Genomic DNA, 19,830 nt, shown 5'->3' on the forward strand with positions numbered 1-19,830 from the left:
CTAAACTGGCTTTGACATTCTCCACACCGAATCTAAGAAAATGAGCCGAGTTTACATGGCACGAGTACAAACGCACAAAGTACCAACCAGGGTCTGACTCAGGGTGAGGATGAGCTGTGTGGAGGTCTGCTTACTTACTGCCATCACTGACTCAGCATATAGTGCTCCATTTAGACTCTTCAAAGGTGCATGTGTGCATGCATACATGGGTGCATGCATGCATGTGTTTTTAACATCAATCTCATTAAAAGACCAATGCCAGGATTTAAAATGAATGCCTATCATTTTAAATCTTGTGAAGGGACAACTCTATCATCAGGGTATTCCTGTGCCCTTCCTCCTAGGACTATGTTAGTAGGACCTCATCCTAGTCTGCTTTCTGTTTCTGTGATCAAAAACAACTTGGGAGGAAACAGTTTATTTCAGCTCCTAAGTTACAGACTGTAATCTAGGGAAGCAGGGAGGGAGTTCAAGTCAGGAACTGAAGCAAAGAGGTGTTCTGCATTAGCTCCCAGGCTCACATTGAGTTACCTCTTGTTACAGCCTAAGTCCAGGGATGGCACTGCCCACATCAATTAGCAATCAAGAAAATGCCCCACGGATATGCCCACAAGCCAGTCCTCTTGATAGTTCTTCAGTAGAGACTCCCTCTTCCCATGTGTGTCAGGTTGACAAGATAAACAAGGATATACCACCAGTAGGCACCAAGGCAGTGGCAGACTGTAGCTTATCCTCAGGATTGACCTAGACCCCTCTCTGATCCCTACTTTGAAGTCTCTTCAGAAGATCTGTTTGTCACCAACATGACCAAGGAAGCCTCTGCTGTACAGCCACCTTCTGAAGCTTCCTTCCTTTGGATGTCCTCTCCAAATACCGACTCCTCCTGCATGCCTCTCCCTTCAGACTTCCTGTAGACAAAGGGGTAGAAGGGCAGTCATATTTATCAGACCCTTTCTGTGCTCTTGGGAAATGACATTGAATACATTATCTCCCATTTATTGCCTTATTTTATAGTCAGTAAGATGGGGAGTCGCCAAAGTGAAGGCATTCACCAAGGTCACAGAGCTGATGAGTAGCAGCCTCAGGTTTCTGTCCAAGTCAGCCAGCTTCCATCAGCTGTCACACAGGAGGTATGACAAGCGAGTGTGGCTGGCACAGGACTGACAGTGGAATTTTAAACACCAGGGGTTTGGGTTTGGTTTTGTCTTGGGAAGCCATCAAAAGTGCCTGAGCTTTGAAGTGACAGGATCAGATGGGTGTTTTCAGGAGATAATTCTCAGAACCTTGTATTGTCTGCTAAGCTACAACTGTACCATCCTAAACCCAAGTACAAGAAATTACATCCATCTATCCGATTACATGCATATGCCGGCCTAGTGTTCCAGCCTGCCTTTTTCAGTCTGTGTAACTGCCTCACTGTGTACACACACGTGTGTGCATGTACATACCCATCATGGGGGGGAGGGGCATAATTTGGCAGAAGACTGACTGCAGTTGGCTTCCTGTCATGCAGCCACCGGCTTATGACAACTGTGACTTGTGTTTTGCACATACCTGGGTAGTGATGGAACAAGATGGGGATAGTGAGAAAGAAGATAGTCTGCTCACAAATACCCTAGAATTCACACCTTTCCCCAGCAACATTATTTGTGACTTCAGTTTTGAATTTCAGAAGAACTGGCAACCTTTGCCTCATGTAATTCAGTGAGTGTTTATTGAGTTCATACTGTGTGGGCCAGGGCTTTTGTGCCTGGTGTTTCATGGAGGTCTGTGTTCTTCTATAGCTACTAAAGATGAGGTGTGTTTGTATGAAGCGGTGCTGTGACGATAGATATTCACTTAGGTCCCATGCTAACACTTGCCATCTGCAGTACATGTCTTTAGCATCTACCCTTAGTCTGTTTTGCTGTTTCCTAGAGCATCTTCAAATTACAAATAACACAGAATACATACCAAAGAGTTCACACATCTGTGTATGTGTGTAGTTATAGATAGGCTGCATCTTTAGATGTTTTTTAAGATGAAAAAAAGTGTCATGTTTGTGCCTAATAGTTATAAAAATGGTATATGAATATTAAATATATAATATTACTATATAATAAAATATAGAAAAATATAAGGAAAGTATTTTTTAAAAATCTAAGTCTCTCCCTGTTACTATATTGGGGCGATCATCACTCAGTTCACAGAACGCAGCCACAAACCAGGCAAATGAGACATGGGTCCCGTGCACTGCACATCTGTCCTTGGATTAACCTCATCCACATGTGGGCACCTTTCTGGTCAGTAGATGTCTAATTATGTCTTTATATTAATTGCCTGCCACTCTTCCATATGGTTATTTCAGAAAGTCTTGAGCAGCCCCCCACCACAAGCTGGGGTAGTTCCCAGCCCCTTCTTAAGGTAGCCAGCACTCTGACAAATGGTCTCGCCTGCCTCTGCACATTTGTGTAAGTTCATCTAGAAAAAGTGGCTAGTTCAAAACGTACACCAAGAGAGCCGGAAACACATATATTAGTATGCTTCTCAACTTGTCCTCCAGGAAGAACAAGTGCCATTTCCTACCCCACATAGTGATGGAGGAAGGTGTCCATTTTCCCAAGGCTTCCCAAGTCTGGTATTGTAACAGTATTTTGTTTTGTTTTTGTTTTAAAATACGTTTGCCAATTTCATAAGGGAAGAGAGCTCTGGTTTCTACAACTCATTTCTTCAGTTACTAAGTGAAATCCAAGCCTTTTCTTACATTGCCGTGGCTCACTTACTGGCAGCCTGTGTTGTTTCTCACAAGCCTATGTGTGCCTTAGTGTCCCACTCACCCTGGTGTCTTGTTGGCTGCTCTAGTTAACGCTTTGTGTCATCATTGCCTCTGGAGTCGATTTGTAGATAGGAACAAGTATCTGTTTATTCATGTTTTCATTTGTGATTTGTGTTGTATTGCAAAGGCTTTCCTTCCCCCAGGACTGTAATCCCAAGAAATAGTACTTGTGTGATTTTTCATTTTGTGCCCTTAAACTGTTACTCTAAATAGCCCACTGGGGTCCACTTGGGAGCCAGATGCGAGCACAGATCACCTTGAATTTTCTGAGTAGGAGTCGTTTGTCCTGTTAGTTCTGATCTAAGTTGCTTGACCACACGCTAAGTTCCACTTGCACACACAGATCTGCTTCTAGACTCCTTTTCAGGATCAACCCTGCATATTTTAAACACACTTAAAATGTATTATAAAACTGCCATGATTCAAAATATTGTATTTCTAGTAGAACAAGCTTTTCTACCTTGTTTATCTTTTTCCAGCTTGTTTTTTTTAAAGATGTATTTAGAATCATTTTGTCAAATTTCTCCAACCCTACTTACTCCTAGCTAGAAAAAGAAATGGAAATCTGGTAATGTCTTTTTTTGGATAAGTACATCCTCTTGAGTACATTCCATCCTATCAAGTTGCCATCCTTATTGTTTGGCTGCTTATGGCCAGGCTGAGGACAACACAGAGGAGTCCTGTGTCCCTTAACCAGGGCTCCTAAGTGCTGTATTGTCACAGGGTTGCTTCAGCACTGTTTCTCTGTGGAGCCATATCCTGGTCTAAGCTGGTAGCCCTTCGTTCCTCAACTGAGTGTGTCCTTCAAATACCTCCCAAAGTGTCCTCCATGGCACCACACAGCCTTTCCTTTATGAAGTCCATATCTGAATACAACTATCCCCTCATAAATCAGGTTCTACCTGCTTCCGTAGCAGCCTCTCCTTCCTTTCTGATCCAGAACAGAACATTGTCCATGAGTCTGTCCTGACTTAGTTGTTAGTTCCTTCACACAGACCTGTTCTTTCACCTTCCCTGCCACTAACAACCTTGATAATTTTAAAGAAAGTACAGGACTCTCATCTGTAGGGTGACACCCTGGCCTGTGTTTGCCCAGTATCCCCTCACAACCACAGTCAAGCCATATGTCCTCGGAGATCAATGGTATGCTCTAACAGGGTTTTGTCCCATTGGGAGACCTAAGTCTTCCATCTACTACTTGACCATGTTGACCTAGGCCTATTCTGCTTGTATTAAAGATCCCATGTTCTCTGTTGCCAGCTAGTATTTTGTCAAGAAGTACTGTGGTAAGATGCCAGTGTGCTGACACTCTCCAGACTGTCACTAAATCCTGAATGTATTGACATTCTCACCCAATCAGCCACCACAGTGATGGCTGCTAAAGGGTGATTACTTATGCCCAGAGTGTCTCCTGTGTTTCTGGATCGCTATTGTATCGCAGGAGAGTCTCACCTCCTTCCACCTCAACTCTGCATTCACTCACCTGGTTCTATGTGGGAGGCCTGGAAGCCACATTGTTCATTGGGTTGTAATGCTTATTCTCAGTTCTTTAATGGAATGGCCTAGATTTCGGATTTCAGATTAAGACTTCCCCTCTGTCTTTTCCCCCATCTCTTCTTTCTCAAAGTACATCTCAGCTTGTGGGAATGGGGTCCCCGTGTGGTCTTAATCTCCCTCTGTTCCAGTCATGGAGCCTGCCATTTAAGGAGTCAAGTGATTAATGGTATTGGACACCAGCTTCTGGGCCTGGGTGTGCTTGGTGCTACTGTGCTGCTCTCATTGTTCTGGGTATTCTCAGTAAGTGAGCTAGGACATGTGTATGCATGGACTACATAGATAATCACATATGTGCACATATGTAGAACTGTATCCTTCAGGATTTCCATTTCTGTCTATAGATTATATCAATATTCCCAACACCTAAGAGTTCTTAGCCCTTCTCCATGGTTCCCTCAGCATAGGAGCCACTCTTGGTCAGTGAACTGTTGTGTTCAGCCTAAGCTCTCTCCCAAGTACTTAGACTGCTTTTGGCCCTCTGCCTTCATTTCCCCTCGCCCCTCTTGGCAGTATTCCACTAGTATTCTCATAGTATCCTCTCTATCAGGACCCCACTTCTCCCTCTCATGCTGAAGGATTAGACGGCTGGGAAAGGGCTAGTCTCCTGTTTCAGGAAATAGCCCAAAACCCTTCAAGGACTGCCAGGACAGTTTCAGAAAACAGAACACCATTGACACCATCACATGGCTGGTAATGGTCAGTTTCCTCTCCAGGAGTCAGAGTGTCAAGGGTCCTGCTGGACCCTCCCAGCACAGGTTATGGCCAACCTTGTGACTGTGAGGTCAACTCTGGTTCAAAGTCAAGATCAGATATCAGAGGATAAGATTGTCTGGGGGTGCCTTCTGCACTGAGAACGCATGGCTCCTTTTGTCCTGAGTGGCATCTGAGGTTCAGGAGAAGGGACGCTCTGGAGAAGATCCTCTTTGGCCCCTTGTGATTCACAGGACAGGGAGTGGGACTGTCACCCTGCTGCCTGCCTGCATGTAATGGAACAGACCCAGTGACCAGGTGTCTTCCTAGGAAACACACAATCCAGGCTTTTCTGTGTAGCCCCAGTATCTGCATATGTCCAGGTAAGTGGGGAGGGCAGGACCCACAGGTGGGATGAGTTTACATGTGAGGTGTCAGTTGTGTGCATTCCTAGAATCCCCAAAACAGTGAGTTTCACAAAAAATAAATAAATAAATAAATAAACAAACAAACAAACTAACTAACTAACTCTGAATAGGTCACAGACCTAAATGTAATACACAAACTCCCAGAAGATAAGAGAGGAGTTGAGATTAATGGTGACTTTTTAGATTGAATGGCAAAGGTACAAGCCATGAGAGAATGGATTGACACTGGACTTCATTAAGACAGAATGAGGGGGCTGGAGAGATGGCTCAGTGGTTTAGAGCACCAACTGCTCTTCCAGAGGTCCTGAGTTCAAATCCCAGCAACCACATGGTAGCTCACAACCATCTGTAATAAGATCTAATGCCCTCCTCTTCTGGTCTGAAGACAGCTACAGTGTACATATATAATAAATAAATCTTTAAAAAAAAAAAAAAGACAGAATGAGGATGGCTGGAGGAAGGGTAGGTACAGAATGGCCACTGATCTAGTTAGGTCTCATCTGGAAGGATCAGAGAGTGAGCAGAGCTCTAGGAAAAGTATTAGCAGACAGCATGGGAATAGGGTGCAGGTGGCAGCCTGGTGGTGCCAAGACAGGGTGTGCATGGCCAGGCTAGATGTATAAGGTAAGGCTGGGTAAAGTACTAAAAGTAGTCAGTGTTTCTGTGGCCGAGAGTGTGGAAGTCTAGGGTGCTGATGGCAGGTATGAGCCCAGATTTTGAGAGGTTCAAGAGGCTGGTTTGAGTATACTGCACAGTGAGGCTGCTAGAGGTCCAAGTTGGAGAAAGGGTCTGGCTGTGTTGAGTGTGCAGACCCAGCTTTAAACCACCCACAAGGAAATGTCTAAGTCTCACAGACCCAGTGCTTGCCTTCCTGTCTTATGTCTGTGAGGTGACAATGTTTTCTCAAGAGCACATGGCATGAGATCCACTCTCCCTTTTGGGTGGCAAACTGAAGCAGAAAATCCCCATCACCTGAGCTCTAGGCTAGTCTAGCCAGCCACACTAATTGGGTGGGTGACTACTCATGCCTTTGGAGGAAATCCTGTCGTACAGATGTGCCCTGTACTGGCTAGTGTTGTGTCAGCCTGACACAAGTTAGAGTCTTCTAAAAGGAGGGAACCTCAGGTAAGAAAACACCTCCATAAGATCAAGCTCTCATAAGCCTCTAGGGCATTTTCTTTATGAGTGATGGATGGGGGAGGGCTGAGCCCACTGTGGGTAGCGCCACTCCTGTGCTGGTGTTCCTGGGTTGTATAAAAAAGCAGACTGAGTGAGACAGTAAGCAGTCCTCCTCTCCCACAGTGGCCTTTTGCATCAGCTCCTGCCTCCAGTTTCCTGCCTTGTTTGTGTTACTGCCCTGACTTCCTTCAATGATGGACTACAATTTGGAAGTATAAGCCAAATAAATTCTTTTCTACCCAATTTGCTTTTGGTTATGGTGTTTGGATATGGTTTGAATATGGTCGTCATATCAGTAGTACTTCTTCTGGATACTTCTAGATGCTACTGTGTTGCATTTGGCCCAGGCTGGGCAGGTAAGCTCCAGAGCACTTCATAGCAGGCCACTGCTGCTTGAAGGTCTCCCATGTGTACAGGTTCCACACACAGGACCAGGATATAGCAGGAACTCTTGCCTTGGCAAACTCCTCAGATCTGGAGGAGAAAGGAGTCTGAGTCACCTAGGACAGAGGCTGCCAGGCACAGAAAGGGTGGGAGGTGAGTATCAGGAAAACTGTGGGCTGCAGAAGAAAACACTGTCTGACTGTCAGAGAAAGTAGGCAAAGCCCAGCCAAAGGTAGAGCCCATGTAAGTCTCAGCCACAAGAACCTGTGCAAAGTCGAGCCCCTGTGACTCTTAATTATTGATGCCTTGCCAACTTCAGATAAGCAATGTCTGCTTTCTGCTAGGTGTTCTGTGCAGACCTGCAGAAGCAACTGTACTATATTATGGTTCCTGCCTTTCAGACACCCTGGTTTAATGGAGAGACAGCTCTTACATGACCTGCCTGCAGCATGCATGTGTGGTTTTCAAGTGGGTAATGGGCAGTGCCTAGGACCATCAGCAGCAGCAGCCCAGCAAGGGCCACAAATCCTTAGGTGACTGGAGAACTGGAGGCAGAGACAGTCAAGAATACTCCCAGTGAGGGGAACCAGAGAGGCAGGAGGCCAGTCCATGCTCTCATAGGTGGGCAGTAGTGAGACAGTATGAACCAGCCCCTCTCTAGGATCTTTGTAATAGCATGTGTGAGATATAGAAAATGTTCTGGGTGGTGGGGAGCATGGGAGCTATGGTACAGATCCAGAAGAGCATGGCACATGTTAAGAGAATGACCTGTAAGTAGTGTGTTCTCTTACCACCAGCTCATTTAGCAGCTGTTAACTGCTGCAGTGCTGCAGTGCTGGGAGTAAATGAGCAACAGCAAGAGTTGCAGAAAGAAAAGAAACGGAAGTGCAGCCAGTGACAACTCAGTACACTGAAGGTCACCATGTCCGTTCAGTTCCAGCTGCATGGGGTAGGATACAATGTAAACCTACAGCACTGAGGTTCTCTATAGAAAAGAGCAGAGCGGGGTTGGGGATTTAGCTCAGTGGTAGAGCGCTTGCCTAGGAAGCGCAAGGCCCTGGGTTCGGTCCCCAGCTCCCAAAAAAAGAACCAAAAAAAAAAAAAAAAAAGAGCAGAGCAATCTGCTGGGTGAGCACAGGCCTTAGGTGACTGGAGAACTGGAGGCAGAGAAAATAGCCAGAGCCCCTGGGAACTAGAGCTCAGGAGATAGCAGTTTCTATGTGAGAGGGCAGACAAGACTCATAGAGCCATGTATAGACTGTAAAGGGCTCTGAACATCCACTAAGGGTTCTCATCTCTCACAGGCAACAGGAACCAGTGAAGAGCTGGGGGCTGCCTTGTAGTCTGATGATCTGCCTCCCCACTAGTAGCAGGACAGTAAACCCAGAAGCCAAGGAATTCTTGAGGGCCCTGAATCTAGATGGCCAGAACAGACAGGTGAGAAGAGGTTTTTCTGAGATTCAGACTCTGGATAGCTCCAATACAATCCCACTCTGCACCATTTGGGCCTTTGAGAAACTTCTTTCCTATTGTCACCTGACCCAGAACAGCTTAGGGACAAATCCTATGAAACCAGTTGTTTTAGTTAGGGTTTTACTGCTGTGAACAGACACCATGACCAAGGCAACTCTTATAAGGACAACATTTAGTTGGGGCTGGCTTACAGATTCAGAGGTTCAGTCCATTATCATCAAGGTGGGAACATGGCAGCATCCAGGCAGGCATGGTGCAGGAAGAGCTGAGAGTTCTACGTCTGCATCTAAAGGCTGCTAGCAGAATACTGGCTTCCAGGCAGCTAGGACAAGCGTCTTCAAGCCCATGCCCACAGTGACACACCTATTCCAACAAGGCCACAAACTCCAAATAGCGCCCCTCCCCCGGCGGAGCATATGCAAACCATCACAGCAATGCAGTCCTTTGATTACAAACCAGACTACCTCAGAGTCTATGCAGGCTCAATGCGTTGGCTGCTGAGGTTGGAGTGAGGCCGCTACTTCATGCTTTCATGGCTCCCTCAGGGCTGAGGTAGGCTTGGTCTCTTCACCAGGATACTTTACTGGTACGTGGAGTCAGTACCCACATACACCACATTCATAGATGGGTGCATACTCAGATGGAGGGCACATCATAGAAAGCAAGAACTGGTGTCCTTGGGTCGAGAATGATGCGGGTGCTAGTGATGAGTTGTCGAGACAGAGAGGAACAGAATAGATAATCTGATCATGCATTATTTCCTGTTGTTACAACAATCACGTGGATTCTGGATACGAAGTTTAATATCGGACTGAGCGACTCACAGGACTATTAGGAGAGATGCAAAACAGAAAGTCAAGGGAGACAAGTCATAGGTCAGGAGGAGTGGTAACTCAGAAGACCTCAGCCTCAAGCACTGAAGTTGGTAGCTCTTGGGGAAGGTGCCAGGCATCTCAAAAGTCTCTGAGCCTGCATATCTATAAGCCAATTGTATGGCTCTCAAGAGCCCCTCACAGCCACTGGGTTGGCTTCAGGCTGCTGGGCCAGAGCCCTGAAAAGTGGAGTTTTTCTCTGCAGTGGTCCAGGACTTGACTCTGGGGTTGAACTGGGCCCGCCTGCTCTGTGTCAGTCCCTGACAGGTCCCATTCCATCACATAGGGTCTTTCTATGTAAGTCAGCTAAACTGTCTTAGACCTAGGGTTTCCTTACTAAGCAGCCAGCGCCAATGGTTTGCTTCTTTCCACAGCTCCATTAGGGCCATGCTTCCCTAGCTTCTTGTGGCAGAGCTTCAGCGTCTGCAAGTCAGCCAGCCTGAGCAGCATGACCTCCATCCAAAACACCCTGTACACCAGGATTCCCAATGCCCTGTACTTCCAACAACATTCCTAGTATTTGGCTTCCTTTAGAATAGACTTAACACATGAGAGCAGTCAAAGCCACTGTAGGGCCCGACACAGTGTGACAGCCACTGTGAGCTACTCCACAGGGGCCATGGCCACTATTGGTGCCCTCTATTTTTGGACCCTCAGAACCGTATACCACATGTACCCCCAGGTTCCTGCAACATAAGCTGGTCAAATACACTAGTCTTTGTGGAGGACAGCACTTCCTCCTGGAGCCCTGGTACATCTCCCAACAGTGACGGGGGAAAGTTCTGGCATGTTTCCATGTACCCTGAGAGGTACTGTCCTGGCATCTTCATGCAAGAGAAAGCTAACTCCAGACTGCATCATGGAGAAGCCCAAATGCCACCCTAAAAATGCCTCTGGGCCTCAGGCTTATGAGTAGGTGGACAATATCCACTCTAGAAGTTACCACAGTGACTAGGGTGGGAGGCAGGGTAGAGGGACTAGGCTCAAAACTAAGCTCTGTTTTTACCCTGTCACACTCAGCATTACTCAGCAAACACTTAAAGTTTCCAGATCTGTACTGGGACTTTCTCACCGAGCACCTCAGCTTTGTGGAAGAGGCTGAGCGGGACACAGATTTCTTGACCTGAACATAGCTGGCTGGGCCTTGGGTACTGAGCTTGTCACTAGGACTAAAGCAGAGCTCAAAAACCAGGTCCAGGTGGCTGGCCATGGTCCTTCAGAACAGCAGTGTGACCATGCTTTAGAGAGATCCCTCTAGTTAGTGTCAGAGGGCTGGTTATAGAAGTAACCAGATGAGAGTGTGATGAACTAACCAAGATGGACAGAGGTTCCAGGTGTCAAATGACCAAGGCTCCAGAGAGAAGGGGTTAGGAAAGGCTTTGCCTTGAGGAGGCGAGAAGAGGGCATCTGATCCCCTGAAACTGGAGTTACAAGCGATTGTGAGAAGCCACGTTGAGTGCTGGAAACAAAACTCAGGTCCTCTTGAAGAGCAGCAAGCTCTCTTAGCTACTAAAACATCTAGTCAGCCCCAACTGCAGGCCCTTCTTGATTATGCCTGAGAGCCTCAGACCATAGCTACAGAGGCTACTGTGGGACATCTATCCCAATATAGTCACCCTCAGACATTGGAGACCACAGTAACCTGCTGTTTCCCTCCGTACCTCTGAGACTCTGAAAGGGCCCTGCTCTTTCACACATTGGGGGTGGGGAGGATGTACAAGTACACATACAGCCCCTCCCTCTCATCCCACTTAGCCCTGTGCCTCTTAGGGATGGGCATCTGAGGGCCAGACTGACAATGATCCCGAGTGGCATGTTAATCAATAGTGGGTCCCTGGGTCCCATTTACCCAGGTTGAGTGGCACAAGGTCGATAGTAGCCAGTTAACCCACTCCCTTGAAACCTGCCTGTCTGAACAGTGCCTGCACCCTGGCCACGGGATGGAACAGAAGTTGCCTTTGAGCAGCTGGGCAAGACGTGACGGAGATGAATGGCTAGTGCATGTGGAATCTCGCTGCTGCTGCTGTAATAAAAAGCCTGCTCCAAGGTCCCCACCAATGTTTCCTTGAAATTAAATATGAGGAGGGCAGATAATAGCCAGATTCCATACCAGACCAATATTATCAGATTGATGTCAGCAGTGATAATAGGAGAAGGATAAGTTGATGAGATCCCATTTATTAAATAAAGTGAGCGAGACAAAGGACGGGGGCTGCATGTGAGCAGGTGTACAGTGAGCACCTCATGAGAGGCAGCTGGGGAAGGAGTAGCACCCTGGATTTGCTGCAGGAACTCCCCTTGCCTGCTGAGGCTGCAGGGCAGGTGACTTCCTCTGGCTTCCTATTGTCCTGCCTTGCTGTGTTCCTTGATTTACTATGAACTTGCCTTTCTTTGTGTGGAGCCTTCCCTGCTACACCCCTTTCCAAGTGGAATCAGCAAGTTTCCTGCCATTGAGAAGCCCTGCATACCTTGTGGTATAAGCCTGTATTTTGTTTCTTTCTTGTATCCTTGATTGTCTCTTCTTTTGAATTTTGTGGCATTTTCTAGAAGTTACGTGCATTAGAGAGACATGGGCTTTGGAAATGGACACCCGGGCTCTTGTTGCCATGCTCCTGTCTTACTGCTGCATGCCTTGAGAAAACCACTTAGACTTTTTGAGACTCATCCCTGTGTACAGAATGAGGCAGCAATGCCTACCTCACAAAGCTGCTGTTTGTATTCTGGGGAATGTTACAGTTTTAGTAATGTATGTTGTCGGGGACACAGAAGTCCCTGTAGTTCCTAGCACAGTCAAGTCAGTCAGAGTAGCAAAGACTTCACCTACATGCACTCCCATTTGAGTCTGGGTTTTCTTCCTAGGCTGTTTACTTGGATTAGATGTCCTCTTTGCCCTCTCCTTTCCCCAGGCTGTTCCCCCAGGTGAGCCCCAGATTTCTCCCAGGGAGTGGACTACTTAGGGAGCAAGGTCATCCTTTAGAGCCACTCATGAGATACTTGCCTTCGCTTGGCCACAGTCACTCACCTCTCAGTGTAGATGGTGTCTGTCTTCGCTGGGGTTACCATTACTGTAACCACTACTGAATCACAACGACCAGAAGCAACTTGGGGGGGAAAGGTTTCTTTGGGCTACACTTCCACATCACTATTTATCATTGAAGGAAGCCAGGGCAGGAACTCAAATAGGGCAGGAACCTGGAGGCAGAAAGCGATGGAGAGCTACTTATTGTCTTGCTCAGCACCAGCCCAGCAATGGCACCACCTACACTAAGCTGGGCCTTTCACGTCAATCGTCAACCAAGCTTCCCCTCTTCCAAAAAGACTCCAGCTTGGGTCACGTTGATATAAAACCAGGGAGGACACTGCCTCACAAGGTTGGGGCAGAGACATTGCTGGGCCTGGCATCTATCCTGGTGCATGCACAGTAGGTGTTTGGTAGCCCAGAAACTGGTGCTATCCTCCACTCCACCACTTTCACACTGCCCCCTGTGTTCTGTTGTGCTGCCACTCAAAGCCACCAAAGGTCACATGTTCTCCCAGTTTTAGAGACTGAGAGTCCAAGTGCAAGGTGTGTACAGTTCCTGCCCCTCTCATCCAGTGCAGAAGCTGCAGATACTCCTGGTAGCCCCTGCACTCCTTGGCTGATAGTGGAGGACAACCTTCAACTCTGTCCTCGGAGCACAAACGTCTCATATGTCTGCCTCTGTCCTTGTTCTTCTCATGAGAGTGTGCACTAGACTTCCACTGGGTGTGACTCACTCTACTTCTGTCACCTGTCTTTACTAAGTGTACCCATAGCCACACTGTGTCCAAATAAGGTCATGTTCCCAGGCCCAGGAAGGATGTGGAAAGTGAAGAAACTCCAAGCCTCTGACTGACTTCTAGGTGTGCTTATTCCTGGGCTACCCACTCTGGGCACCAGTCTCTATCTTGGTGGATATGTAGGATCCAGATTGATGTAAGCTCAGCAGAAACATAGATGTGTACTTCAGAAATGGAAAACCTGACGGGCTTCTGACATGTTAAGGCGATGTGTGATCTGAATGAGGGCTGTGGCTACTAGGGACCTGATTTTTGAGCCATCTGCTATAAGGCTCTGCATTTACTGAGTGTGTTCAGACCGTGTGTCAGCTGAGCAGGACGTCCACAGCCACCTAAGCTGACACCCATTCACAAGATCATTCTTATCTGTTGGAGCTGTTGTGCAGCACTCAGTAAAACAGGTCACCTTGAATGGGGGAAAGCCACCCAATACCTGTTTCCAAATGGTTTGACCTGACTAGCCCTACCCTATTTCAGAGAAAGATTCACTTCAGTAGCTGTGCCTCTCCTCAGATTGTTCTGTGCACAACAGATAAAACTTCTGTTGACATTCGCCTGCCTGTGTGTGTTCCTACTGTGCTGAAGTCCCAGCACAGCCTCAGCAGTAGCAATGCTGTGCAAGAGATAGAATTCACACAGCCCAGTTTCTCCCTACCTACAAACCCACTATGTGTTCTCTGAAGTTTCCTCTTAGCTCCCAGGCCCTCTTATTAGGGAGCAGTTGTCAGTGAGGTGGGCAGCCCTAGGGGCCATGAGAAAAGAGGCTAGTGATGAAGCCACTCCTCTCCTCACTTGCAGCTCAGCCTATATCAGCAGCTCTGTGGGGGATGTGAGTCAGAGCTCTGGCTCCCAGTGTGCCTCTCATACTGAGCCTAGGAGCCTGATAGGGTACTTTCTCGATAAGGACAGAAAGCCTCATACCACTTAGAGCTGAGGTAGTAGCCACTAGTGTCTGCCTGGTGCCTGTAGACGATGACTATGCAAGGTTAACTCTGCAGGGAAGATGCCTGCGCCTTCCCAGGTATGAGACAGAGAACAGAGTCAGAAGAGGAGACAGTGGGATAGGGGTGCGAGTTAAGACTTGAGGGTGATCTTGAGGGACCTCAGAGCAGTGCTCATAGAGAGCACTTGTCTAAGACATGAAGCTACTAAGAGCTCTGTCTTCCAAGACCCCATACAGCTCCAAAAGGCCCATAACTGGACAAGCTCTTAGGAAGTTACAAAAGAGGTGATGCACAGCACACACCGGGCCTCTCTGTACATCAGGTAGAACCCGGCAAGGGGGTCTTCAAAACACCAGGAGAAAGACACCTCTCCCTCATGTATCTGAAGGTGTGATATATAAATGCAGAGGCAAAGACCTCAGATGACCTCATTGGAGCTTGGAGGAAGCCCCCTTGAGCAGCATTGGGCACAACTATGAGGTTTGGGGGCTTCTGCCCTATAAGTAGGTTTTCTCTCTTGTGGCTTGGCAGCTTGCCACAGTATCCCAGCCTGCCTGCCCACTTGTGTTGCAAACCCTCTATCTGGTTCTTGTCTCCGTTGACTCTTATTGTTCCAGCTATATATGGGTTCCTCACTCCTTCACTGGCACATTTCTGAGGGATAGACCTGTGACCAAGTTCTGCTCAGCAGAGAAAGGTGAACTGGGTGAGTGAGGGTTCTAGAAAGAGTCAGGCCTGATTAAATGAGGCACCATGTCTACAGAGAGGATAGTGCATGATGACTGTGGTCCGGGGCTGGTTCAGGAAGAAGGGTGGACCACAGGCAGCAGCATCATAAAGCAAATGGCAGTGGTGGAAGGGCCCATTCAGACCCCCGAGCTGGGCATGAGACTTTGCAGACTGACTTCCCAAGCCCTTGGTTACTAGACCCCGAGCTGGGCATGAGACATTGCAGACTGACTTCCCAAGCCCTTGGTTACTTTGCTGCTGGTTCTTCTTAACTGATGGCTCTCACGTGGTTGAATTATCTTGACAACAGCATTCTCTTCTCTGATGTCTGCTGCATGGCTGACACTCTAAATTCAGAAGTGCTGGGCAGGAGAACAGCATGCTGGCCTGAAACACAGCTTGCCGAATACTCATCCTTTTTATTGCCAAAGAATGTGAGGAATGGCTCACTGCAGCTTTATAACTGTCAGGTGTCACTCAGGTCCACCACAGCTGCTACAAACATGGGCAAGCTTTGGCGAAAACCCTCTGGAAAGCTGATGGGTAGATGGCACCACCACAATAAATACACCCTCCCCATACACTGCTATGTGATGTAACTTCTCTATACCACAGTTTTCTCATGTGGGAGAAGGAGGCAGGGAAGAATAAATAACGTGCCGCATAGAGCCAGGAGAGGTTAAGGGAGCATGTTTTTACCAGTATGCAGCTGTGAGAGCTGCTGGGGTGGGGCGTGAGAGAGCATGTGTGCACAGGACCCTGAGTAAAGACGGTAACGGAGGTTCGTGGGAGGGGAAGGATGAGTGTGAGAGAATGGGTGCAGGGAGGAGTGGTGTGTAGATGTGGGAGGGGTGTGAGAGCAAGTGCATGTGAGTGGGGAACTCTGGAATCATAGTCAATGGTTGTGTGGCGGGACTGTGGGAGTGTGCGTAAGGTGCATGAGAGTATGTGTAGATATGTGTGTGTGAGTTGTGGGAACACTGGATATGTGACAGTAAGGGAGGCAGGGGGAGGAGAGCTACGTGCAACAAAAAAGGCATCTGGTAGTGGACATGTCACAGGAGGCCTCAGGGAGCTGGGAGGGGCACCTGTAACAGTGTAATCTGTTGTTTACTTTCTTATCACTTGTTTTGCATCATAATTGTAGAAAGCCAGCATATTCATTTGTTGTAGATTCTCAAACTATTTTGATAAAGGAAGAAAGAAAAGATAGTAAAATGCTACCACACATTGCTACAGTTATCTCTAAGAAGTGTATCTTTGTTTTATCTTTTTGACATCTCTGTAGGATTCCTTGTTACAGTAGTAAAATGAGGACAAGGGTTTTGAGGGTAAATGGCATTCCTAACACATAGCTGTGGCATCAGGTCAACAATGCACAGAAGACTTCTCAGACAGAGGCTGACCCAGCCAGCTGGGAGGTTGTCCAGTGTTATGTCCTCCAACTGAGGCCCTGCCCACCAGGCCCCCTCACCCTTCCTGGTTGCACTGGATACTCATGGCAGCAGTCAATCAGCATATAGCCCCATTCCCCAGTCCATTCAGTACTGACCACTGGCCACAGGACCAGACCCTGCAGCTCCTCACTTGTAGAGTGAACTGAGCATGGATGGATAGACATCCAGAGCTTATCAAGTGTCTTTCTGGGTGTTGAGTGTGAGTTCTTGCCTTGCATGCCTTCTAATGCCAGCCATCTGTCCTTATCATTCCCCAGGCCCCGCAGAGTGGAGCCTGTATGCTCTGGCCTACAGGCCCAGATCCTCCGCTGCTACCGTGACCATCTGCATGAGGTACTTCTATGCTCCGACCTGGCCAAGGCATACCAGCACTGTGTGAGCACCGCCCGCAAGGTAAGGCCATCTGCTTTAGTGTGTAAGCATGAGACAGCCTATGCCTGGGCCCCTGCATTTAGATGCCCCATCCTCCACCTGGCTCAGAGCCCTTTCTCACTACTCTTGGGACCCCAGACATGTCCATGGGAGCAGTATCCCCTGTGCTGCTCTACCTGATTGGGCTTATGAAGTCTGTCCACCTTCCTGGAGCAAATGTCAAACTTCTCACCTTTCAGCAGAGGGGCTGAGAGGACTACCCAGTTATACCCCTAGCTTTCCTTGGCAGAAACAACTCTAAGCCTTGCTCCATCCACCCTGTGTCGGTGGCCATTTTCAGTCCCCATGCCCCCTTAGTATATCCCGAGTGAAAACTTGGAAAAGGTGGTGCTGATGATGTTGGACAGACCCCAGGAAGTTCCAGTGTGCCTCTGTCACTCCACATGCCTAAAAGAGGCTGGGGACTTTCCAGGCCCAGCCTCTCCTTCCTGGCCCTGCATCTAATGCTCCTAGAAACATCAGAGGCCAGCTCCGAGCCACCTCTAGACCATGCATACAGTCTGGCACAGTGTGGGCCTCAGTACCCAGGCTCACAGGGCACCCTATGACTGAGATACACTTACTGGAAAAACTTGGTGTCATCTGCCAGCTCCACAGAACATGTTCCCTGGCAGAGGTGAGATAGGAGTGAAGGATCCCAGGAAAGATTAGCTTCCAAAAGCAGTTAGATAGCAGAGGCATTCCTGGGCCAGCTCAGGACACCCAAGGGCTTTCCTCCAGGTACAGAGCTGTATATGCCTGCCTGGAGGTATGCAGAGCTCCCTAGAGCAGGAACCTGACTGCAGTTGCATTCTCCCAGTATCTCGCTTAGAAAACGCCGAGTTGCTAGAGAACAGAGAGGGCCTTGCTTAGACAGAGCAGAAGTGAGCAAGGCCACACTAGGCCAGGGTGGGGTCAGCCATACCACTGTAAGAACAGAGAAGGGAGCTGGACCTCTGGGGATAAAGAGGTGGTGCTGGCTATTGTTGCTGCAGAATGAGTTAAGTAAGAGCCTGTGCCCTGCTGGGCAGTGATGAGAGACCTGGTCTAGGTCTCAGGCCAGCTAACTGACTAGTAGCCAGTTATGCTCCAGGGAGATGGCCACTGTCCAGTTGCATTCTGCAGGAGCCTGGAAAGCATGGGGCTGGGGCTGAGGGCTCTTGCACCTGGGCCTGGGCCATCTCTGGGGAAGAAAAGGGCTCAGCTGAACTCTGGCTGTTCTCTTTGAAGGGCTGAGGAGCAGCATCCTTCCTGGAGCCTTGAAGAAGGGACCGATCATGAGACCACAGACCATGGTCCCCATGCCCTGCAGTCTCTGACTGAGCACCCATATGCCTCTGAGCATGGGGCTGCCATGCTCAAGAAACAGTATGTGCTACTGATGGAAAATAAATAAAGCAGATGTCTTTGTTTGCAGTCATTCACTCATTGGCACCCAGTCACTTCTGTTGACTCTGTGTCCAGCCGTCTGTTGGTCACCAATGACACAGAGCCTCACAGGACAGACTGCCTGTCTGGGGGAGTAGTAGGCCTGGGAGGGGGATAGCATGGAAACCCATAACTGCATGACCACACAAAAGCCACCATGGAGCAAGTATGAGAGGAAAGAAGGGAGGTGGTGTTTTCTTGGGATGGTGCCAGCATCCAGGAGGACCTTCTCTTTGCTCTCAGGAAGGCTGGTGGGTAATTGCAGGGCAAAGCAGAGCCGTGAGGAGTGGGCCCCAGGTGGGGAGGAACAAGGTGCTCTGTAGCTAAGGAGGCAGTGGCATGAGAAGAAAAGAAAAGTTGGGGAAGAGGGGCATTCTGGCTGGGGAAGCTAGGCCTTGAGCAGAGGCAATGCTGCTCAGGCACCTAGAGCCATGTCCTCCTTTCACAGGAAGGGCAGACTGAGGTAGGGCCAAGGCAGAGAGCACTGTGGTCTGCACTGCCTAGGAGAATGAGGCTACCCTGCTCTTCTGGGCCAGAGCAGGTGTCTGAATAGGAAATAGAAAGGATGGACAGTTTGTTTTCAGGGCTCTGATACAGTGCAGGTGGCAACACTGTGGTTCAAGCGTGAGGACTGAGATGAACAGGCCTAAATACCAGCCTTTCAGTGCTAGGCCTTCTCTGTTACAACACACCAAACACCAGGACCACACTGTGGCTTGCACTATGTCCTGTCCTGACAGGGGTTTGGGTGGAGCTTGGGGTTCTCTGCCCTCTCTGCTGGTAGCCTTGTATTTCCCATTCAGTTTGCTCATGGAGTCCCTGGGCTATCTGGAGCTGAGTGCCCCACACTCAGGCTTAGCAGCTCATCTCTGTACTCCTCCCTCAAAGCCCAAGGGAAATTAATGTTTGGGAGATGCCCACCATCTAGCCAGGTTTGCCTGGTGGTCTTATTTAGCCACACTGTGGGAGTGGCAGTCAAGAAAGGCAGCAACAGCACCCTCCCTCAGTGTTCTAGGTGAGTGCCTCACAGTGTATAGAGAAGCTAAAGGGTGCCCTAGCTTGAGCCCTGCAGGGAGGGAAAGACCTGCTAGGATAAGAGGGGTCACAAGTCACATGGCTTATTGACCTTAAGTGATACCACAGCAGTCCTCCTTCTAGGAACAATGATCCTTTCTGAGCCTCCCCCAGAGACCTGGCCACTAGACATTGTCTGTCTTGGAAATCCCACAGCAGCAATACGCAAACATCCTTCCTATTCTGCAAGCTCAGCTGGGCTCCGGGACTGGGCATCAGACACTGCCAGGTGTGTGAGCACCTGGAAACTAGGCTGCACAATCCTGTGCCAGCTCACTCTGCTGGGAAACAGGCCTCCCCAGACCTGGCATAAATGACACCATATATGTGGCTTCCAGCACTGCTAAGCAGAGCTTCTATCCTGCCCCCTTTCAGCTTCCCTGTACCTTGTATCTGCAGACACTGGCAGGTCAGCAGGCAGCCACTGCGCCCTAGGATCTCCCTCTCACTCCACTGCCCAGCAACTGCCAGGCTATATAGCTTCCTCCAAGTGTCCCTCTGCAGGCCAGGACTGGTCTTCAGGCTCAAGTCAGATGTGCAGGAGCCCCAGCAAACACACACTCCCTCACC

General features: G+C 48.7%; 1 protein-coding gene across 1 annotated transcript in view; it reads left to right on the plus strand.

Annotated features, from left to right (window-relative positions):
* The window catches only part of Chchd6 (coiled-coil-helix-coiled-coil-helix domain containing 6), a 217,476-nt gene extending 199,294 nt beyond the window's left edge, over nt 1–18,182 (plus strand). Inside the window, exons 7-8 of the mRNA XM_032906118.1 lie at nt 16,605–16,740; nt 17,989–18,182. Of these exons, the coding sequence (XP_032762009.1) occupies nt 16,605–16,740; nt 17,989–17,994 (142 nt within the window). The 3' untranslated portion in view covers nt 17,995–18,182. The remainder of the gene's footprint in view (nt 1–16,604; nt 16,741–17,988) is intronic.
* Nucleotides 18,183–19,830: the final 1,648 nt, after the last annotated feature.

This window comes from Rattus rattus, chromosome 6, assembly GCF_011064425.1.
Source record: "Rattus rattus isolate New Zealand chromosome 6, Rrattus_CSIRO_v1, whole genome shotgun sequence".
In the NCBI taxonomy this organism is placed as follows: Eukaryota; Metazoa; Chordata; class Mammalia; order Rodentia; family Muridae; genus Rattus; species Rattus rattus.